This window comes from Leucopleurus acutus (genome assembly GCF_964270905.1).
Source record: "Leucopleurus acutus genome assembly, chromosome: 2".
NCBI lineage: Eukaryota > Metazoa > Chordata > Mammalia > Artiodactyla > Delphinidae > Leucopleurus > Leucopleurus acutus.
In genome coordinates this window covers 128,959,043-128,981,374 of record NC_139143.1, presented here as the reverse complement: position 1 = coordinate 128,981,374, position 22,332 = coordinate 128,959,043, and the positions used below count along the sequence as shown (strand labels likewise).

The following is a 22,332-nucleotide window of genomic DNA, read 5'->3' as shown; positions in this document are numbered from 1 at the left end:
AGGAGAGTCCCATTTGCCAAAACCCTTGGGGGCACTAATGAATAATACTCTGAAAGTACAAATCATTATTCTAACTGCATTAGGCTAATATCATAGCAACCTCCTATTTGGGTAAAATACTTGGATGTAGATAGTACATTCTTAGATATGGGAAAACATTTTATTTAATTAGTGGGACTTCGATTATCTCTGGACATGTTCCATTAGTGTGCCTTGGTTATCTGGGTATATCCATTATCAGGAGTTTGGCTTACAAGTCCATTTAGTGAGTTCCATCAAGGCATTTTTCTGCTTAACCCCTCATAGCCAAGTATCAGGGAGCTGGGTCCTAGTGGTTTTCAGGTTTCTTTGCATACACTTGTAGTTTGTCAGTGCAGTGAGAGCAGAGGAGAATTTCCCATACATGTGTGCTTCAGCCCACAGTTAGCAGGAGGTGGGAAATCAGGCGGAGATGCCTTCCAGAGCCAACGGGGCCTCTTGGCATTTCCCTGGCAGCCTCATGCTTATCACCAGCCAGAACTCAGGCACTCATTAGGCTCTTGATGAAAAGCATCCTAAAGAAAATGCCAGCAAATTGTACCACTGCGCTGGCAGGAAATTAAAACTGCTCAGAGCAAGTGGAGCCAAGAGAGCTGTTGAGATGAAAGGTAACATCAAGGGTGTGATCACTGACTCACACAGGCCTTCAGGATTCAAGATGTGGCTTTCTGCTTCACTAGGGAAAGCAGGAGGCCCTCTCGGCTGTCAGCCACAGTCAGTCCAGCAGAGGGGCTGGGACAGGTGAGGAGGTGGGATCTGTGAATTAAGCTTTGTTGTACTTGGGTAAATGCTTGTGGTTTGGGTTGTTTTCTTTCCCCAAAGGAGCCTGTCCTAGGAAAAACAGAAATAAGAAAAAAAAAAAGCTTGCTTTTGATTTGTTTTTCCTGGTCCCAAACACTTAAAGATCAAATTAAGTAAAATAAAAACTCCAAAAGCACCACAGGTCCTGTTAAAGTAGGAGCAGACAGTGTGGATAGGAGCAGATAAAACCTTAGAACCTAAGAATCTAACAAGGGGACAGATGAAGGGGTGTTTTAATTCCAGAGGAAATTCGTGGTGGTGGTGCTAATTTATCCTTAGGCTCAAATGGCCATTAGCAATGGGGAAGAAGGAAAAGCTGCACCAACAGGCAAACAAAGCACACTGAGATTTGATTTTCATCACAACTAAAGGTGGTAGGCAGAGCAATGGCCCCCAAAGATGCCCGGGTCCTATTCCCTGGAACCTGTGAGTATGCTGCCTTACATGGCAAATAGCAAAGGGAATTAGGATTGCAGATGGAATTAAGGCTGATGACTAGCTGACTTTGAGAGAGAGAATATCCTGGATTTTCCAGGTGGGCCCAGTGTAATGACAGGGGTCCTTAAATATGGAAGCAGAAACAGAAGCCAGAGTGATACAATGTGAGAAGGACTCAGGCCAGCTGTTGATGGCTTTGAAGATACAGAAAGGGGGCCACAAGCCAAGAAATGTTGGTGGCCTCTAGAAGCTGGAAAAGGCAAGGAAACTGATGTTCCTCTAGGAGGAATGCAGCCCTGCCAACACCTTGATTTTAGCCCAGTGAGAACCGTGTCGAACTCTGACCTCCAGGACTATAAGATAACAAAGTTGAATTGTTTAGGCCGCTAGATTTGTGGTAATTAACAATGGCAGCAACAAAAATTGAATATATTGGTATTTAGAAAATTTATCTGAAGTTCCGAAAATGAGTTTCCAAGTTCATTTACAATTCTTGAGGCAAAATAGTGAAGCAAGAAAGCAGTGAAAAGATCCAAAAGGCATATTTATGTGTTAGAACTGTTAGGCATATTACATATATAATCTCACTTAGTCTTTACAACAGCCTTATGAAGATGCATCATCAGTTGTAATCTGTAAACAAGGATATGTTTGAAAAGTAAAGACAAACCATGTCCTTCAGTTAATTAAAATCCTCTAGTAGTCCCCCATCTCATCTGCATTAACACACAAACTCCTTATCCTAACCTATAAAGCTATAAAGCTCCACATCAATAATTTCAAAGTGTGGACTGCTGATCAGCATCACCTGGGACTTTGTGAGAACAGCAACTCTCAGGTCCCACTACAGGCCTTTTCAATCAGGATCTGAGAGTAGGGCTCAGGAATCTGTAGTTTAACGTGCACTCCAGGTGATTCTCATACGATAACATTTGAGAGGCACTACCCCACATGTTGTGCACTCACCGACTTCTCCAGCCAAGCCTGGTACCACTCATCCTTGCTTGCGATGCTCCAGCCACACTGGCCATCTTTCATTTTCTGAACATGTCATGCTTTCTCCCATTTGGGGCTCTTTTCATTCTCTTTTCCTTCTGACTAGTAGGCTCTTCCTTTAGAAATTTACCTGTTGGCTTATGTCTTTCATGTTTTGAGGTTTCCCTGATTGTGAGCACATGAGAGTCCAAAGAAGGAGTATTGATGGGACTGGTTCCCCATTATTTCATCATAACCTGTGTCTATGATTTGAGAAAATCATAGATCTGCCAGTCATGAATAGAAAGCTATGGATGATAAGAAGATGGACACTAGCTGTTAACTCCGTAGATTTAGGTATTGCTACAAGTTTTAACAATCATAGCCACAATTCTTTTTTTGCTTTTTTTCTTGAGGAATCTGGACTTGGAATGTTACATTTGAAAAAGCTTTTAGTGCTGATAAACATCTTAATCATTTCATCTTATGATCCTGCATGCTCTATTAATTTTAATTCTTTTCTGAAGGGAGGATTTAATAAGCAGGCACAACTCACAGCATATACTCTATACATTAGCTAGGTGTATTCAAACCAGTGTTAACTCTGAACCCTTCGTGGTGGATAAGCACTTATACTTTTTCAGTTTCTAAATTTTGCCCTTTGTACAGTGAGTTCTGTTGCATTTCACAAGTTTCTTGGCAGGGTCTTTAAGGTTGATTTTGTTTTCTTCTTGTATAAATTAGCTACAGTAGATTATTTTCGCAGTTAAAGCATAAGATAGTATCAAAGTGTAGTTCTATTGAAAATTGTTTCTACTCAGAGGAGCATTTAGCATTTTTATTTTTTATTTAGCATTTTCACAATTATAAGTCCCTAGTACAATTAACAAACTCCCCAATTTTGGTGGTGTTATGTAATAGAAATTTATTTCTCAGTCATGTAACAGTCCAGGGTGGGTATTTCTGGTCAGTGGATGGCTTTCTCCCCTCCCGTATGGCCTCAGAGCCCTCTGCATCCAGCCAGCAGATAGGGAGAGGAGAGAAGACTCACTTATTTCTTACAGTCCAGGCCTGGAAGTGATTTCACTTTCGCTCATATTTACTTGATGGGAATTTGTCGCAAGGCCACAACTGGCTGCAAGGGGGATACGGAGTTGTTGTCCCTGGGTGGGCAGCCATTCCCAGTGACAAAATCACTCTGTGAATGGGAGCTACAAATATTGGTAGGCAGCCAGCTGTCTCCTGCCACAAAAACCTATGCAGATTATCTTAATGCCCTGTTATACTGCAGTTGCCAGCCAAATGTGATGCTCAATCACAGCAAATACATCTCTCCTTCCTGGGTACCAAATGTGCTTTTCGCCCTTTTAATCGTGCTCTTATTATATACTCCCATAGCACTTGATATGTACTCATTTAGAAATTCTCATCATTTTTATTATTTGTTCAATTACACTAAACTTCCTGAGGGTAGGACCATAGTTGCCTTGTTCATTGCATCCCCCATACCCAGCATAGTGCCTAAAATAGCACATCACATATATCAGTCTTGTTTTTTGTTAATTGAAGTGTACTTGACTTACAATATTATATTAGTTTCAGGTGTACAACTTAGTGATTCGATACTGTTATGCATTACAAAATGGTAGTAGAGTTTGAATGAATGAATGAAAGCACTAAATTCCTATTGCAATGTATTACCTCTTAAGATTAATCTTGTTTCAAGCTACCTTGGTTACTTTTCGATCAGGTGGTGAGCTGAATAAATCAAACAAGAATTAAGACCCTTTGTCCTTCTTTGTCTTTTCATAAAGGACATGATGCAATTGTCACACTCCTGAAACATTATAAGAGACCTCAGGATGAATTGCCCTGTAATGAATATTCTCAGCCTGGAGGAGGTACCCCCTTTCTTATTAAATTTTCATTGTTAGTGCAATATTGTGCCTAAAGGTAAACCTGTGTTTCTATCACCAACATTCTGGGGTTAGGGATGAAGGCATGTCAGATCAGCTTTATTTTAAGAAGATTTACGTCTGGGTGAGGCTGAAAATAAAGAAGCCCCCACTTAGGCTACTTTCTGACTCACCAGTCTGCAGTTCCTCCAAGTTTTACATTCTCTGGACTGGATGTTTATGAGGCTGGTGCATGACTGGGAAGGCCTGGGTAAGCTGAGAGCAGTCATTTTCCATTTCAGTAATCTATTAAGACAGAACAGAGAATACTCATATGCAGACACAAATTAAATCCACTGGAGTCTGCTAGACCTTGGATTTTTATTTCTAATCATTTTATGTACCCTCTAAATAAACACTTGCTGTACAGTTTCAGTATCTAGAGAAAAACCTAGAGTTAAGTTATAGTCTCACTTGGTGTTCTTAGCAAATTTCTTTTGTCACGTGCTACTTTTCATAGTGTTTAGCTTTTATGGAAAAAAATGTTTGCTACCTTTAACTCTATAATTTGATTTCTAGATGGCTCCTATGTGTCTGTTCCATCCCCTTTGGGGAAGATTAAAAGCATGACAAAAGGTATTTTAATATGGGACAGTTGTTATATTTTATTACTAACAATAGCTATTGCCTCAAATATGATAACTTTCTATTTTGTTTTATATATTACAAATGACTATTTTGCAAACATAAATAATATTATTAACAGACCGTTCTTTCCATAATTAACCTCATCTGCTATGTTATTTTGCATATGTCCTCTTAGTTCATGAAGGTATAATGGTGAAAATTCCATATGAATATTAAAAGAAGATCAAATTCACATAGACATTTGTATTTTTAATGAAATATAAATTATAAATATTAATATCTTTAAGGGGAATTGGGAAAAGGTTTGTCATAGGGAAAAAAATTGAAAAATAAATTATTTTTCAAAAGATCCCAAATAAGTAATACTTTGGGAACTTTTCTGAATGTATGCTATACACAGAAATTAATACCATTGAATCAGGAAAGTAAAAAATATTCAACTGTAAATTTATATTTATTTAGAATTTGAAGTTTTAAAAAATTATTTTTGGTTTTGAATGTTTCTTCTGAATAATTCATATGCTTATTTCCTAATTGGCATCTCTTGAAGGTTTAGTTTATGGATATTTGACTAAGCTTTTTGTGACAGGTTGCTGGGATTGACCACATAAGACTCTTTATATCATGATGTGATATGGACTGTTCTCCAGAGTTGCCACATCATACAGACAAGCTAGTGGTTGACCAAATCAGGAATAAACCCTTAGCTCCGATAACAAAGGTCGGGTAACAGAGACAGAGAACTAACGGGCTTTTAATGTAGGGGAATAGGGATCATTTGTGATAAGGTTTTAGTATCTCCAAGTAGTCAATTACAGTCGGAAAATTAAATGTTACTAGGGTATGATGTTTTTGGTTAAGTATACAGGTGCATGTGTGTGTAAGCATCCACATGTGTGCTTTTTATCTTAAAAAATAAAATAATAATTCCTGTTTGCAGAGAAGGCAGATGTTCTCCTTCTAAGGGCTGGATTGCCTTCACATTTCCATCTTCAGCTCTCAGAAATTGAGTTCCATGAGATTATCGGCTCAGGTAACCTAAGAAAATACTAGTCTGTTTCAGTTTAATGAGCTCAGTTTAATAATATGTGTTTACTTGTTTCTCTTAAACAATTTTAGGTTCTTTTGGGAAAGTGTATAAAGGACGATGCAGAAATAAAATAGTGGCTATAAAGCGGTAAGCAAGCAAATGAGAAAATTTAGCATCCAAGTAGAGCAGTAAACTCTGAGAAGTATATGCATGGCTAGCCCCTTGTTTTGATTCATCTGTTGACTGAAGACTTCCTGTTGCTGTCATTTCCAGTTATCGAGCCAACACCTACTGCTCCAAGTCAGATGTGGATATGTTTTGCCGAGAGGTGTCCATTCTCTGCCGGCTCAATCATCCCTGTGTCATTCAGTTTGTGGGTGCTTGCTTGAATGATCCCAGCCAGTTTGCCATCGTCACTCAGTACATATCAGGGGGTTCTCTATTCTCCCTCCTTCATGAACAGAAGAGGTATGGTCTCTGACTTATCATTTTACATGTCATTGGAATTACAGTTGCAACACCTCATACGCTTTCTGCTTAGGTGAGCTGTTACCTTCTGATATCTCTGAGTGCTAGGAAATGTGACATTTTAAAGATGGCTAATAATTTATGTCCAATAATTGTGTTTTAATGACTAGAAAGATTTCTGTGCTTTCTTAACAGGAATTCAGTTTAAGATAACAAATTCAAGGAATTTAAATTGGTAACTGAAGCTTATAATAATTACGCTAAACTTGACATACCAGTAAAGCAGATATGTCTAAGATCAGAATAAAATAATTACCAGGGGTCACAGTATTTATTTTTTAAAGTTTTAAGAAAGAATAGTCTTGCACAAGTCTAATTTGAATTCACTTCCTAGATCTATGCATATGATAATTAGAATGTGGTTTTTACTCAGTGATTCGATTCCATTTTTATGTTATTACAAAGAAATTAAATATAAAATTACAAAGATTATAAAATCAAGTTGACTGTTTAAATAAGAGGGGTTGGTATCTGAATTGATCTATAATTAAGCATTATCAGATGTAGAAAAGCTATTTTTCCAAATTTGTTGAATTTTTAGCTTAATGTTCAATCAAGCAAAAACGGCTGAAATTATACAGAATAACAAATCACACACACTACTGATTCCTTTTAGAAAGGTATGGTATTGGCTTTGACCATTTCATCCTCATTAAATCTATTTTTAAATTCTAGGATTCTTGACTTGCAGTCTAAATTAATTATTGCAGTAGATGTTGCCAAAGGTATGGAGTACCTTCACAACTTGACACAGCCAATTATACACCGTGACTTAAACAGGTATTTTTTTCCCTCTAAATAATGAACTTGGAACTGTGTAACTTACTAGGAGTCTAAGACAGATTTCAGTGAAGATACATTTTAGATTTATTGCAGAACACAGTTTTCTACTCTGTGGGTAAGGGGACAGGCTCCCATAAGCCTAGGGGATAGGAAGGTTTGTCATTGTCTTTTACAGAAATAGAAAGCTGTATAACTGCCTCTCAGGGACCTTTCAAATCTGTGAAAAATATGCAGAAAGACTATGACATCTGTAAGATTCACCAGCTAGCTAGTTCTCAGGCCAGTAAAGTCAGATCAAGGATTGAGATCAATGACCATTATAGAATGTCATGTCTCATACAAAGTCAGGTATTATAGTAGGACCTGTTATAAAATTATCTGAAATGCTACTTTTGTGCTAACATTTTGTTATTTTTTTCTTATAATTATAAACTCAGCCAAAACACAGCAGCTCATTTACCTAGTTATCATGTGAAGATGTTTTCATGTGGAATGGAGACTTGAAACAAATATAGAACTAGAATGTTTTGGTGGTGGAACCCCAAGGTTTTCTCTTTTTTTTTAAATAGTGAATGCTTTCTCTAAGAGAAGTCTTAGAAAAAGGCTGATACACAAAAGGAGCAGCTTTAGTTGAAGGCAGAGTATATGGTGCAAAATTCTGTTCATTTACCACTTCCCACTGCCAAAGAGGGAGATCCTTGAGCCATCTCTCTGGAATCTCAAAGGTGCTAAGGAGAATATCTGGAAAACCACCAATCTGATAAACCACTGGTTTATGAAACAAGCTGGATTATTCAAAATCAATAACTTTCATTTCATGGTTGCCAGTAAGTCAAGTAGATCCCATATATGATCCTTTATACAAAGCCCACAGTTCTAAAACTGCTTAATATTCATTAATTACTCCAGTCATTTGTTCAGTAGCTATTTGGGTATCTGCTATGTTCAAAGCCTTTATACTTAGCACAGTAGAGCCAAGTGAAACTTCCATAGACTCCATTCTCAAGGAGCTTTCCTACTCTAGTAGAGGAGAAAAATACCTAAATATGCTCTAGGTATAAAAATAACAAGTTCTCTTAAGGAAATAGTGGAATATTTTCTATAAAATTTCAGAAAGAAGAATATTAATTACTTCTGAGAAATTTAGAACAACTTTATGGAATAGGTGACCTTCGGGCTTGACCATAAAGGATGGTTAGAATTTGGAAGAATATCCTAGGCTTAGGGAAGACATGAAAAAATAAAAAAAGAGATTAGAAAGTTAAAACCATGTATAGGAGCACTGAATAGTTTCACTTCAGTAGATGAAATGTATAAATGTAGGTAGTGTATTTAATGTGTGAAGAGGACTCTTGGGAAAGAAAAATAAACTGAAACAAGAGCACAGAAATTAGTGAATGCTAGAGTAAGGTAGTTTAGACCTTGTTCTGTAAGCAAGAAGGAGGCACTGAGGATGTTAGAGCAAGGAGTCACAAATTTGGGACTGTAGTATGGAAAGATTAATTCAGTGTCTTTATAATAGATCAACTTGAAGGGAAACTAGTGAAGCAGTTGTTGCAGTGATCTAGATAAGTAATGAAAAGCAGAAGTTCACTAATGGCAGAGGAAATGAAAGGAAGAGACAGATAGGAGAGATAAAATAAATTAGATATGAAGAGTGGTTGAATCTTAGATATTGGAAGTAAACATATATAGGACTCAATCTATTTATAGTTTTTTACTAGTTTTCAACAAAAAGTTATTTCTTCCCTGTTATTTTCTTTACCTCTCTTTTAAAAATATTTATGTTAATAAACATTTTTTCTTTGGGTTTCAGTAACAATGTTCAGGAAACAGATTTAGGTGATAAATTAACATAATTCCAACCGGTGATTTGTGAGTTTTAGGAGTATTGTTTCGTTATCCCAACCATCTTTGCATGTGTCATTGAAACAAATATGCTCACTGAAAGTTTTCTCTTGCTGCAACGCTTCACTTGTGGGGCAACTGAAAGTGTGTTCTGTTGCCCTGTGAGTAAGTGTAAGTTGTTGCCACCAGGTTATAAAGCAGGACCAAAAATATAAATGTTGTTGATTAAAAGTGAAAATAGAACATGTATTATGTAACAGATATAAGTTTATATTTACCATTTTTTCTGTCTCTAATCTAACCTAAATACTTAAATTGTGCCAAAAAGTCTTCAAGTCTTATGAAACACTATTTCATGGGTGCCTTCAATATAATAGAGTACCAAATTCTTGCATTTATTATTTGTGGACTATTTTCTACTGCTCTTTAATCTGGTAGCAATAAAACATTTTTTCAGTTTAATGCAAATGTAGCATGTGTACTGCCCAAAAGAGTCTAAGTCCTTCTCCTCAGGGTTTCTTACTACAATCTGGTTAGGGACATAAAACATATGCCCAGGAAGCAAATTAATTGCCATTTAAGGTGGAAAATGATTAAGGGCCAAAATGATTAATCAGTAATTTTCAAAGGATTTTGAGTAAATTAAAGATCAAAGTAGAATGGAAAGCTTCCTGGAGGATGTAGAGCTAAAACTAGACTTTGAAGGATAGGCATGTATCTTTCCTCAGTCTTTTCATAGCATACTAATCCTTGTATTTGCACAATGCTTACAAAGCCCCTCCCATTGAAAGAGGTAGAGGGAAAGATGTACGTCATAGAGTGAGGAACTCAGGCATTACATTTGTATTGAAATGACCTGTTTCCATGTTTCTCTCCCCAATTTTTCTGGGCAGGTCAGGGCCTCAGGAACAGCAATCCTGCGCTCTTCATCTCAGATTTCCAAAACTAAACATAGTGTCTTACACAGAGGTGTTCAGTCAATGCATTTTTAACTGAACCAAATTCTTGAGGCATTTCGATGAATGTCATTTCAGAAAGCAATGGCCTAGTTGGTACAAGTATGACTCCTTGTAGGTAGAGTCTGACTAACTTGCCCAATACCTTTTATAGTTCTAAAAGAAAGAAGTTGTTTGAGCTTACAGATCAGCCCACAGAGAGGGGACACTTCTATCTTTGGTTTTGTGGTTGTTAATTTATTTGAGAGAAAGGAAAACACTTTGCCTTTTCCCTTATAAGTTTCTTACCATATAAATCAAGGAATGCTTAAGGAAGTGATTCTTTCCAATGATGATGATGAGAATTTATTCAGTGCTTACAATGTGAAAGACCTCTGCTAAGCCCTTGTTATGTATGCACTCATTTAATTTCACAGCAATCCTATAATAGTTATTATTATGTCCATTTTACTGTAAGGAAACTGACTAAAGATATTAAGCCCACAGCCACATGCTTATAGCTATATTATGCTGACGCAACCACAACAGCAAAACCAAGTCAGTACAGAGAGATAGGAGGAGGCTGGGTGATATTGGATGAGCATCGGCCACATTGATCAACCTTGCTCTTTGTACTTCAGTCCTATAGGCGCAATTCCTGTGACCCAAACCATTTCTCATACCATCTCCTTGTGCTTCTGTGTTTCTGCTTTATTTCTTCTTCTACACCCCATGTTCTGCTAGTATGGAGCAGAAGTTGCATATGAGGCATACGGATATGTCTTCTTTGGCCCATAATGTTTAACTATTTTTAAATGTGTCGCTTTAGGCAGGAAGGTACTTTTCAATTTGTCATAGACCCCACCACCTACCAACTTACCAGTTTATACCTTGTCCAACTTATATGCTCATTTTGTGGCATTGGAGCTTACAAAACATGGTTTATAGCTAAACATTTTAATGTTTTTTACTTAATACTAGCAGCTATCTTTGTTTTCTTGGTAAAGTCCATTTTCCAAATTTTTTGATGTTGAAACCAAACATCACTGCAAACATCAAATAAATGGTCTTTTCTGTATTTAAGTAAATAATATAACACTGTAATCAATGAAACAGTGATGTTTCCAACAGAGTGGCCATGGCACTCCCAAGAGAGATATAGAAGAAGCACTATAGAAATGCCAGTTGTTATTGTGATTAATCCCTCACTTGTTCCTTTATAGGTCAAGAATGTGGATGGAAAAACACTCCACAGTATTCTCATCCATACAGATATTTATTTTTATATAACACAACTAATTAATTGGGGGTCTAGGTCTAGATCTGAGGGCTGTTTTTGAGTGTCAGCTTATTCGAGTGACTATAAAGGAAAATAATTAGTGATAATTTAAAAACAGCCAACTTGCTGATGACAAATGACAGATAATTTTAAATGACAATGCTAGTAAAGGCTAAAAGAATTTTAATTTTGAAGGTGGATTTAACTAAGTTAGTGAAGATTTCAGAAGGTATTAAAGAAAAAATTGATTAAAATTTTTAATAATTCTTTTAAGTTGATGTATGTGTTTGCCTTTCAGTTGAATACAAAATATAAAAACCCTGCATTTTTTTAAAAAACAGCAATCAAGTACAAATTAACAAATTATTAATTGTTTTTCTGTTACCTATTAGGTACAATTGTATTCCTTGATTCACATAGATTACAGAGTTTGCTCTCAGCTATTCCTTTCGCTTGTGACTTTTCTAATAAGTGATTATACAGAAGGAATTTAGCATTCACTGGCAAAAACCATCTTGCAAAGAATTCTGAGTACTTGAATGCAGGCCAATTAATTGATTACATTGCAATATTTATGGTAAGTCTTAAAAGAGAACCCTTGAAACTCATGAAATTCTTCACAACTCTACTTTTGTAAATCTCTAGTATAAAACCAGTCACAAGTGGCATTTTTAATTTTGTCTTTTTTTTCACTTATTTCCACTTTAAAATTAAATGAATTAATTAATTAATATAAAATATTTGAATGGTTGATGTGAGCCAGCGTCTATGCTATGCCTGGAGGCACAGCTGAGGATGACAGACCCGTAGCCCCTCTCCAGCAGAGCTTAGAGCCTAAGTATTATTTCCCAGTCATAAGAATCACCTGGGGGCCCTCATTTAAAAATCAAAAACTCCTTCCTAAAAGGCACAGATTGAGAATGTCCTAAATTGGACCTGAGAATCTATATTTTTAAACAAGATTACCAGCCAATTCTTATAATCAAGCAAGGAGAGAAAACATTGTTCTAGTTGAGTGGTTCTCACATTTGGCTACACATTAGAATCTCTAGGAAAACTTTAAGAAAACCCTGATGCTACTTAAATCAGAATCTCAGAGTTGGGGCCCAGGTGTCATATTTTTAGAGAGCAATACAGGTGATTCCAATATACAGGCAGCATTGAGAACTACCTTCTAGTCTAATACCAGTTACTCCTCTTAACCATTTGCTATACAATCTCATCCTTCTCTTCTTCCAGGGTGGAGTGGGAATATTGGGAAATCAAGTCACAATGTAATTCCAAATGTTTTGTGAATCATTGCCCTAAATACAATATAATCATTCATTCATTCATTCAATAACTAACGCAAAAGACAGATCCACATGCTCATGATACCTATGGCACAGAGTAGGTTCCAAGATCCAGCAGTTTCCATGGGAGTTGTGCTATGTATACTAAAGCATTCTTGAGCACCTAATTTATAATTCATACTTAATATTAGAAAAGTTCCCAGGAGTGCAGAATCTTCATAAGCAGCCAAACAGAAGTAAAAGTTTCAATATTAGACAACTGAAGTGCACACAGTTCATACGAGTATTCAAGGCTATAAAACCCTGGAAGAATATAGACCTATGTATAGTAAATCAATACACACATATATAAAGACTCACATAAATGTATATGTGAATATTATACATCAATGCACATATAAGCATGCACATTTTCATGTTTTTGTAATGCTTCCATTCTTTCTCATCTGCAGTTCTGAAGAAATTAAGCCCTATGGAAAAGGATTTGAGAGATATTTTTCTCAATTCTCCCAAGGATGAGACCTAGCTGTTACCATTTGGGATTCATAGAGAAGTTAATTAATTACATACAAGGGATGCCTTGGGGCTTAGGGCCTGAGGGCTTAAGGGGTGCCTAATTATGAAATGTCTATATCCAAAATTGTAAGATGACTTCAGATTTTCAAAATTAAAAAAAATATATAAGTAATCAGTTTCAATCTGTGTCAATTTCATTACTACTATGAGTAATGAGGGGAAAAAAAAACTAAGCTATACAGCTTTCCAAGATGAAATTTGGATTTGTTTGGCTAAGGTATCTGCTGCAATAACAGACCTCAAAATGTATAATGTTTCAAAAACAATAGAAGTTTGTGTCTTGATTGTGTGAATTAACAGGTTGTTGTGGAGGTCCCTTACCCATGAAGTTGTTCAAGACCCATTTTCAGCATGTTGCATCTAGGGTCTCCTTGAGGATCATCTCTATTCAAGTGAGCATAAATGGGACAAGAATATGTGAGACATGCATGAAATGCTTTGTGGGCCAGGTATCAGAGTGGCATATGTCACTTTCAGTCACATCTCATTGGCTAGAGCTCAAATGGCCATGACTGACTGCAAGGAGTACTGGGAAATGTAGTCCAGCTGTGTGCCCAGAAGAGGAAATGAGTTTTGATAGGCAGCCAGCAGTCTGGGTTACATTCGCCTTATTTGCACTAGTGACAACAGGTACTAGGGTTTGGGTAGAAGGGAGATCTAGATTTGCCTGAATTACTTGCACAAACATAATGTCAACTGCATACTAAATATTTTTAGTTTATAAACACATTTTCACAATGTATAAACTAATACCACTAATTGGGAGATGTGGTGAAAGCTACTCAGTAAAGCATATTATATATAAGTTAATTTTGAAATAATTCTCATTCACTTTTTTTTTGTTACATTAAAAACATGAGAATAGCTTTGGGAATGTGGGGACATGTGTCCCTGAACCTAAACATGGTTCAAGAGTAAAAAACATGTACTGTAATAAGATGTAATAGTATGAAATAGGCTATATAAATTCAAAAACATCTCACAGTTCCATTTGCTCTAGGTCAATGAAAACACACACACATTTTTCTTTAAAAGTGAAAATTAAAACACAGACTCTGATCACTCTACTCATAGAACCTTATTATACCATATCCATCTGAAAGGGTTCCTCAGACATTTAATTCTACAAATGAATCCTATTTGCAAGGCTTCCCTGGTGGCACAGTGGTTAAGAATCTGCCTGCCAATGCAGGGGACACGTTCGAGCCCTGGTCTGGGAAGATCCCACATGCCGCGGAGCAACTAAACCCATGCACCACAACTACTGAGCCTGTGCTCTAGAGCCCGTGAGCCACAACTACTGAGCCCATATGCCACAACTACTGAAGCCTGTGTGCCTAGAGCCCGTGCTCCGCAACAAGAGAAACCCACGTACCGCAAGGAAGAGTAGCCCCCGCTTGCCGCAAGTAGAGAAAGCCTGTGCGCGGCAATGAAGACCCAACACAGTCAAAAATAAAATTAATTAATTTTTTAAAAATCCTATTTGCAAGCTTCACTCAGGTGTTGATATTCAGTCACATTTTCCATTCCCACGTCTGACATGATTAAAGTCAGTCTGTCTGTCCTCGGCTCCCTGAACCTCCAGATGAAGCAGACAGTTCCCTCTGACTCTCAAGTGCCTACCTGTTATTTAAATAGAAATTCACTGTCCAGCTCATCCTCCTCTTCTCTGATAGTAGATCCACCCCTGCCCTCTAACCTGATTCCCACAGTTCCCAGAGGGCCAGATGTGTCCCAAACATTCTCAGCACATTTCAATTTGGTTCCTCATCCTGAGCCAAAATAGCAGTCCCCCCTCCTTACTCTATCCTATAAGGTCCCTTAGTCCTGAGTTGTGCTTTCTTTGTACTCCTGTGGAAATAGCTAAAGTTTCCTCCCAGGCCCAGTTAAAACGTTCTTCCTCTCTCAGCTGCCTCCATTAGAATGTCTGGTTTAATTTTGGCTGCATCCACCAATTCTAAAAATAGTGCTCGTACTTAACACCTCATTAAGTAAATTCCCTTAGACACATACTCCCTTTAAATTAAAACAGGTATATTTAAATCAGAGGAAAAGCTCCTTCATTCTGCCCACACTATCATACTGCTAACACAGACCTAGTCAAACCTGCCATCTTTCGCTGAAACTTCCATCAGAATCTTTGCCTCAATCCTCCCAGTTAGACACATCCCTGAATCTCACATCTTAGAGGTGGATTCTTAGCCACGCTCTGCCATTTGACACCATACACAAGATTATGTGTGTGTACAAAATAAATGTATCTGTGTGTAAAGAGAACACAGAAAGTCAGGGTTTGGCCAAAAACAGGAATTCTGTGATACCAAAATTCACTTTTGATTTGACATAAAAATGCTACTAGTCTGCACTGGAACCCGGCCTTAGACTTTCTTACACCCATGCTTTTTGTGGTGAAGTGGTTCAGTCTGCTGCCTCTTTTCTTCAGTACAACAGGGCCATACCCTGGGAATTCCCAAAGCCAGAGACAGGAGTGCTTTCCCTGTGGCAGGGTTACCTTCTGTCACCCCAGGGTGGAGCTTGGAGGAGAAGGGATGCACCTTTCGGCCTGCCAAAACCTTTCCAGTGCTTCCCTATGACTGGCAGTGAACTTGCTGGCCTGCAATTTTCTAGTGTTGCTGGTTCCTCACATTGCCATTTTCCATCCTTTGGGGATATGGCCTGTATAGAGTCAGCTTTTGAAAATGTCAACAAAGGCTTTTCTCTGTTCGGCCTTGTTCTCTGCTCTCATTTCTTGGGAGGCACTGTGAGTGCCCCTCTTGGCACCATGTCAATTTCCTAAGCAGCCAACCTTTCAGTAATGATATTAATGCCACCTTGTGGTTATCTGTGCATTTCTCAGTTCATCATTTTCAACCTTTGCTTGCTGAGATTCATTTATGTTGTTGTGTTCTTCAGATCCTGGAGTTTATAATAGAGAGCAGCCTGACTCGGAGTCCAGAGCCAGAATTGCTAGCTAATAAATGAGGAACAATCTTAATAGGTAGATAGTTTTCCACTGATTGAATTTCAATAGCTCTACCTTTAATGTGGCCTAGAAAAAGAGATGCAGAAAATTATAAATTTTCTTGCCTTGCTTGATATTTTCTGTCTCAAAATCCTCCTTGTCAGCCTTGTGAGGAAGCAACTCTTCCAACAATGTTAGTCTTCTTTTGACTTGCAGCATGAACAGTTCTGGGAATCTGTGTTGGTGTGGGTTACCACCCTATTCGAAGGCCACAGGATGAACCAACTGAGATTGCAGGCTACGGAACCAGACCATGCGAGTTCAAATACCAGCTGTGTTACAGCTTACCTTGGGCCATTTGTTTAAATACCAGTTTCCTAATTTGCAAGATGGCAATAATAATACTTACCTTATTGGGTTTAAATGAGAAGATGCATTAGATATTATTGTCATTATTTTTCTTAAGGAATATTTTCACTACTTAATATTCTTGAATGCCCAAGTTTCTTTACTGAATTAAATATTTCTAAGGACCTGTCTCCCCTTTTGATTGTAGTATCACAAACTTTGTTTATAATATCTCAGATGGCTAGTTTCTTCTTGTCATGAAGATGTAAGAGCTAACTGGATTGTTTGACTGAAGATCTCATATATATATATATATATATATATATATATATATAAAGATGGGCCAGGGAATTCTAATCCTGTATTACTTTCTTCACTGAGACCTCTCCATCCCATCATGGTTCAAACTTGCAACAGAGATTCAGTTTGACACTCCCATTGGGTTGATGCAGATCTATAACAGAATTTGGATAAAAACATAGCTGAGGGTTGACAGGGTTATTTGATTATTCAAGATCCTTCTCAGTGATTGTTCTTCCTAAGGCTCATTCACAAAACTTAAGCATACAATTTAAACATCTGCCATTCAATCATTCAACAGTCATTTGTTGGGAACACAATGGCAGAGAAGGGGAAGCATCATCAAAGGCACATAGCAGAGTTCATGCCAGGAAAAAATGTCAAGTAGGAGAAGCCCTAGTTTTGCAGAGGATGTATGGAGCATCTATGTAGTTAGGCATCTCTCCTTCCCTATGCCCAGTTAGCTCACCAGGCTACTCAACTGGGATATTGTCCTTCTCACTCTAAGGAGCAGGGATGTTGTCAAAGTTAACACTGAGAAGGTTGCCCCCTGCTCTTCTTTCAATAGTCAAAGAAAAGAAAGAATTCATCCCTTCACACCTTCTTGATTCCCAAAAGACAGTCATTTTTCTCATTTCTATTTCTGTTCTCATGTGTCACTGTTGTGATGTCACTTGACTTCTTTCTGCCTCAGATTCCTCATTTGCAAATGGAGATAATGGTGTCTATGTCTACCTTCACAGAGATATCCTTGCAGTTAATAGGGGGTGTCAGGGCAAAAGTACATGGAGCACGTTAGAGAAAGACTCTGCAAGAGAAATCAGTATATCGTTTTTATTAATCACATGGAACTGAGTTGCCAGAAAGTCTCAGAATAAGGTTCATTTTGCATCCAACTGCTGGATCTCTACTATTTGTAGAGTAATCTGGATTATCTTCTTCCCACTGAGGGTGAAAGGTGTTGTGGTTATTAAATGGTATGGGAGACAACACACTTCTTTTCTGAAAGGCTATTACCTTGACCAGCATGGAGAAAAGAGCATGTGAGCCTCACAGAATGATTAGAACTCTTTAATCCTAAAGGGATGGTCTTTGTATCAATTACATTTTAAGCCTTGTATGTGAAGAACGTATTCTTAGTCACTAAATCCTCTTTTAATGGCTTTAACAACCTACAGAAAGTTAGTGAAAAGCATGCCTGGTGCCACAGATGAAACAGTGTTAGAGCATTGATGATGTCTGTCTTCTTTTCTTTGGGGAGGGAAATCCCCTTCTAAATTCTTAAAATAGCAGTTGGCTTTCATTAAATCTATTCAGAGTTAAGGGTCTGAGGATCTTGAGTGACCCCTTTCTTTGGGAACGGAGCACATTTTAATAGGCTTTTTCCTGTCTGTGGTCCCTGAAAGATTTAGCGGCTGGCAGACCTCCTGAATTGCTGGGATTTGTAAAGGAAAGGATTGATTACATGCTTCATCTAATTCTTTCTCTTTCTTTAATTTCTTTTTTCCCATTTCATACAAAGAATGAGAAAGATATTCTGAGTTTCCTCCTATTGAGATATGGTTGGCCTTTAGGGCAGACATTTTAGCACTGAACTTTTATTAACCTCTTCTGGGTTTGACAAAGTTTCTTTATTTTTTTGCTTCCTAAATATGAGGCTAAAGAGTTTTTATTTACCAAGCCTGTTCCCCAGCATTGTAAGCAGTAGGGAGAAAAAGGTTTGGGGGGTTTTCTTTTGTTTTATTTTGCCTTTCTGTTTTTTGTTTGTTTTGGGGTGTTTTGTTTGTTTGTTTCTTTTATGTCTTTATCCACTGAATTGCATCTATATTCTCTATCTGAAAAGGTAAATTTAATATAGAGCTTAACACACACTATTCGTTCTGATGAAAATGCCCACCCCACGATACCTTCTTCCCTTCTTCCCCTCAGTGTCCCTTCTCCCCCTCCTCCAGTATCACTTTTCTCCTGGCTAATTCCTATTCCTTCTTCCAGGAAGTGCTTCTAGGTGTTCCTACAGCACACCATGCTCTTACTTATCTCAGGATAGCACTCTTAAAATTGCTCATGTATTTGAATCTATTCCCTGCTATACACTCAGGACAGGGGCTGTGGATTTTATTCCCAAATGCTTAGCCCAGTGACTGGGCCCTAATAAAAGTTCAAGTAATATTTGTCAAATGCATGAATGAATTAATAACATTTTAAGGAATATGAGAGTATCATATATTAATGTTTCTTTGTGCCAGGGATTGAGCTCAATATTTCCAGGCATTGGCTTATTAAATATTCATAACTCTGTATGATAGCTTTTTTAAAAAGATGAAGTATAGAAAGGCTTAAAAACACTAAGCAAATTATCAAGGTGATACAGCTAGTAAGTGACAGACTAAGGTTATTCCCCATACTATATACTCATATAGTCCAAAACATAGAGATATATAGTCATTTAGTCCCACAAACCAGGAGCGGCTCTGACTGAACAGCTAAGCTATTTGAAAGATTGCCTTACCAAGGGAGGTGTAGTTTATAGAATTCATAACAGAAATGAGAAGGTAATTTTTACTTAATATTGAACAATTCAAGTAGCATTTAATAATATGAAAGTCATTCTTTGGCTCAATTAAGACTGCTATCCCACAGGTCACTTACCTGGCTGTTTTGTGCTGCAGATAATTATTTGCATGCTAGTCACTAAAGCTTGTCCAAAGAAACAGTGAAGACTATAAGAAAAGAAAATGTAATCAGCTTTTTGACTGCTCTGATTTTCTAATTCACACAGGTGAAAAATTAGCCAAACAAGCTGGTTTTGCAATATAGATACAGCCCAAGACTATCTGATGATTCTTAAGAAAAATACAATCCCGAAATTCTAGTAATTTCTAGTCACTACTGACCATGTAGATTTGAGCCAATACCTGCTTTTTCTGAATTGATTGATTTTCCTTCTCAAAGGCAACATTTTATTTTCTAACCTGCAGCATTTCTATGCCTGACTGGAATATTTTTGCATTTGATTAATGTTTTCATTTGACTTTCAATGAGGTATCAAAACAGTTTGGCTTGTCACAGTCAAATTATTTAAATATCCTCTGAAAAGAGTATGTGGGAACTAAAATCAGATTCATGTGAACCTGAAAAACCAGTGGTGACATTTCCTGAACTTGTTATATTTTTATGTCTAAATTAATCGTTTCACAATTTTGCTTTATGTTGACACTCGACTTCTTAAATACAGTGATTATTGGATGCCTTAATGGAAAAGTTTTAATTTTTAACTGACCCAGAAGTTATTTTCTGGCAAGGATTTGTGTTCCTTTTTTAAATATTCCTTGTAATTTCAACAGCACAAATATAATATGCCATCTACTTATATTAAGATTTTTCCCCCTTTTTTTTAACACAAATCCCTAAGTTATCCTTTTCACTTCTTAGTTACTTTTTACTCCTAATTGATCAGAATTATCCCAAATATGGACTCAAATATGGTCAGCGTTCTCTGTCTACATTCAATTTATGCCATGTTAAAGAAGGCAACATTAAAGAGTACCTACCATAAGATTTCATTTACATACAATTTTAGAAAATACAAACTAATCTCCTGTGTCAAAAAAGCAGATCAGTGGTTACGTAGGGCTGAGTTGAGAGAGGAATGAACTATATCCAAGGAGAGTGAGGAATTCTGTTGAGGTGACAGAAATGTTTTGTATCTAATGATTGAGACAGTGGTTTCACAGGAGTATATGTCTCTTAAAACTCACTGAATTGTTGTCTCTAAATAGATGAGTTCTTCCTTCTAATGTGAATACAAATGAATTGTCTAATGTAAGTAGTAAATATTAAGTGAAATCCTTAAAAAGAGATAAGCAAAGTAATATGAATTGTACCTTTCTAATCATGAACAAAAGGTATGTATTTGCTCTTCTTAAAACCATAAAAAGGAGAAACAAACATTTGCCAAATAATCTCACTGAGGATATCAAAACCAATTCTAGCTAGAGAAGAAGAATCAACATAACTGGACTGGAAGAAGAAAGGTTTACTCAGATGCCGTCACTGAATAGAAATCTGTATCACACTAAGGTCAAGTTAGGTGTCTGCAAATGTTAGCGTTCAGTCAAAGGACCGTAGACATTGACAGGAAGGGAGATGAGAGAGTGTCTTTGAGACTATGTGCTTACCCTCTATTTACTCTTGCTGGTTCTGGTCTGATGCAAATGCTATTCAGTACCAGAATTTACTTCTCAGCCAAATGTGAAAGTGCATATATTGAATGGCGAAGAAAAGGCCCAGAGTGTTTATATGTCATCAAAAAACTGGTGGGATGAAGACATTAGATCTCAAAAATTACAAACTGGCAGATACAACATCTGGAAAGAAAAAAACTACCCTAATATCACTAAGTTGATTAAAAGCAACGTGCTGCTAGATATGCAGCATGAAACTGTGGATCATGGGGGTGCAGCCTGAATGGCTTTTTTCAGTTTTCAAAATGTCATTTATGAGAGAAGACATCTAAAGTATCTAATGAAAATTGATGCTGTGATTCAGGAAAGATACAATGAAAGAATTAATTTACAATCAAGATCATGGAAGTGAGACTGCATAAGCAACATAACTCATGTGCAAGAAATATAAAATCAGATTCCTTCAAAATTAGAATTGTAAAGCACTTCTATATAAGTGTGAACAAATGAAAAAGTATATGTCAAATAACTGGTCTGTGAAAAAATGTTCTCATTTGCACTCTGATCTAAGGTCAGTGTAGCCCAAATTCAGAAAATTGAATTGGACAATTCAGAATTAGTTGGGACAAGGGCATGAGCAATGTGAATGTTTAAGCTTCAACAATAAACACAATGAAGTTGTGATAAACTGAATCTTCTCTTTATGACTATAAATAACTCAGAAATGTATAGTTCAGATGGTTCTCATTTGAGCAGTAGTTTATTTAGTTTGCTAAACTTAGCTGGATACTAAGCTTCTCTACTCATTTGCAGGGCAAGGCAGGTTTAACCACTTCAGAGAGCCATTTGTTTACTTGAAAATGTTAAAATTTCTATAAATAAGTTACACGGTATGTTTCAACTATATATATATTATTCTAATTTAGCAAATACATTTAACAAATAGTTTTTGCTACAAAAACAAACAAGCACTAAAGGAAGCTGGAATTGTCTAGTTTCAAAGTCTTACCTCTTTTGGTAAAATGTCTCAACAATTAGAGATTACAAATACCTTATTTTATGTATTTTTTATTTTTACTTCATATTTTTCAGAATATTTTAAGGAAAAGTATGTTTTTTGTCTTTTGGGGTTTTTTGGTACATAAAACCTACTATAGTGAGAACTAAGAGAATATACTCGGTGAAAGAACCCCCCCCCCAAAACAAGCAAGTTAATTAATACATTTAATTAAAATTTATATTTTGAGCATTTGATCAATGAAGTGCTGTTAAAGTCATAAATTGGTCAAATGCTTGTATAACCAGTAAGTTTACACAACTTTATGCACAAGAAGTTTCTGCTTTGGAGGCCAACACTCCGAAGTGTGATTTGTTACGAAAAGAGGACTTTTGAGACTTCTCAAACTGAGGCTCTTCTCTCAAAAGTTGGGCTTGGCTTGCCCGCACTAGCTTACAGTATCATTTCTTGTAT

General features: G+C 36.9%; 1 protein-coding gene across 1 annotated transcript in view; it reads left to right on the top strand.

Moving 5' to 3' along the window:
• Positions 1-22,332, top strand: part of TNNI3K (TNNI3 interacting kinase) — a gene marked incomplete at its 3' end in the record, with an annotated part of 285,722 nt that overhangs the window by 109,757 nt on the left and 153,633 nt on the right. The window contains exons 13-18 of the mRNA XM_082863164.1: positions 4,068-4,154; positions 4,728-4,784; positions 5,737-5,829; positions 5,916-5,973; positions 6,100-6,294; positions 7,030-7,134. Of these exons, the coding sequence (XP_082719290.1) occupies positions 4,068-4,154; positions 4,728-4,784; positions 5,737-5,829; positions 5,916-5,973; positions 6,100-6,294; positions 7,030-7,134 (595 nt within the window). The remainder of the gene's footprint in view (positions 1-4,067; positions 4,155-4,727; positions 4,785-5,736; positions 5,830-5,915; positions 5,974-6,099; positions 6,295-7,029; positions 7,135-22,332) is intronic.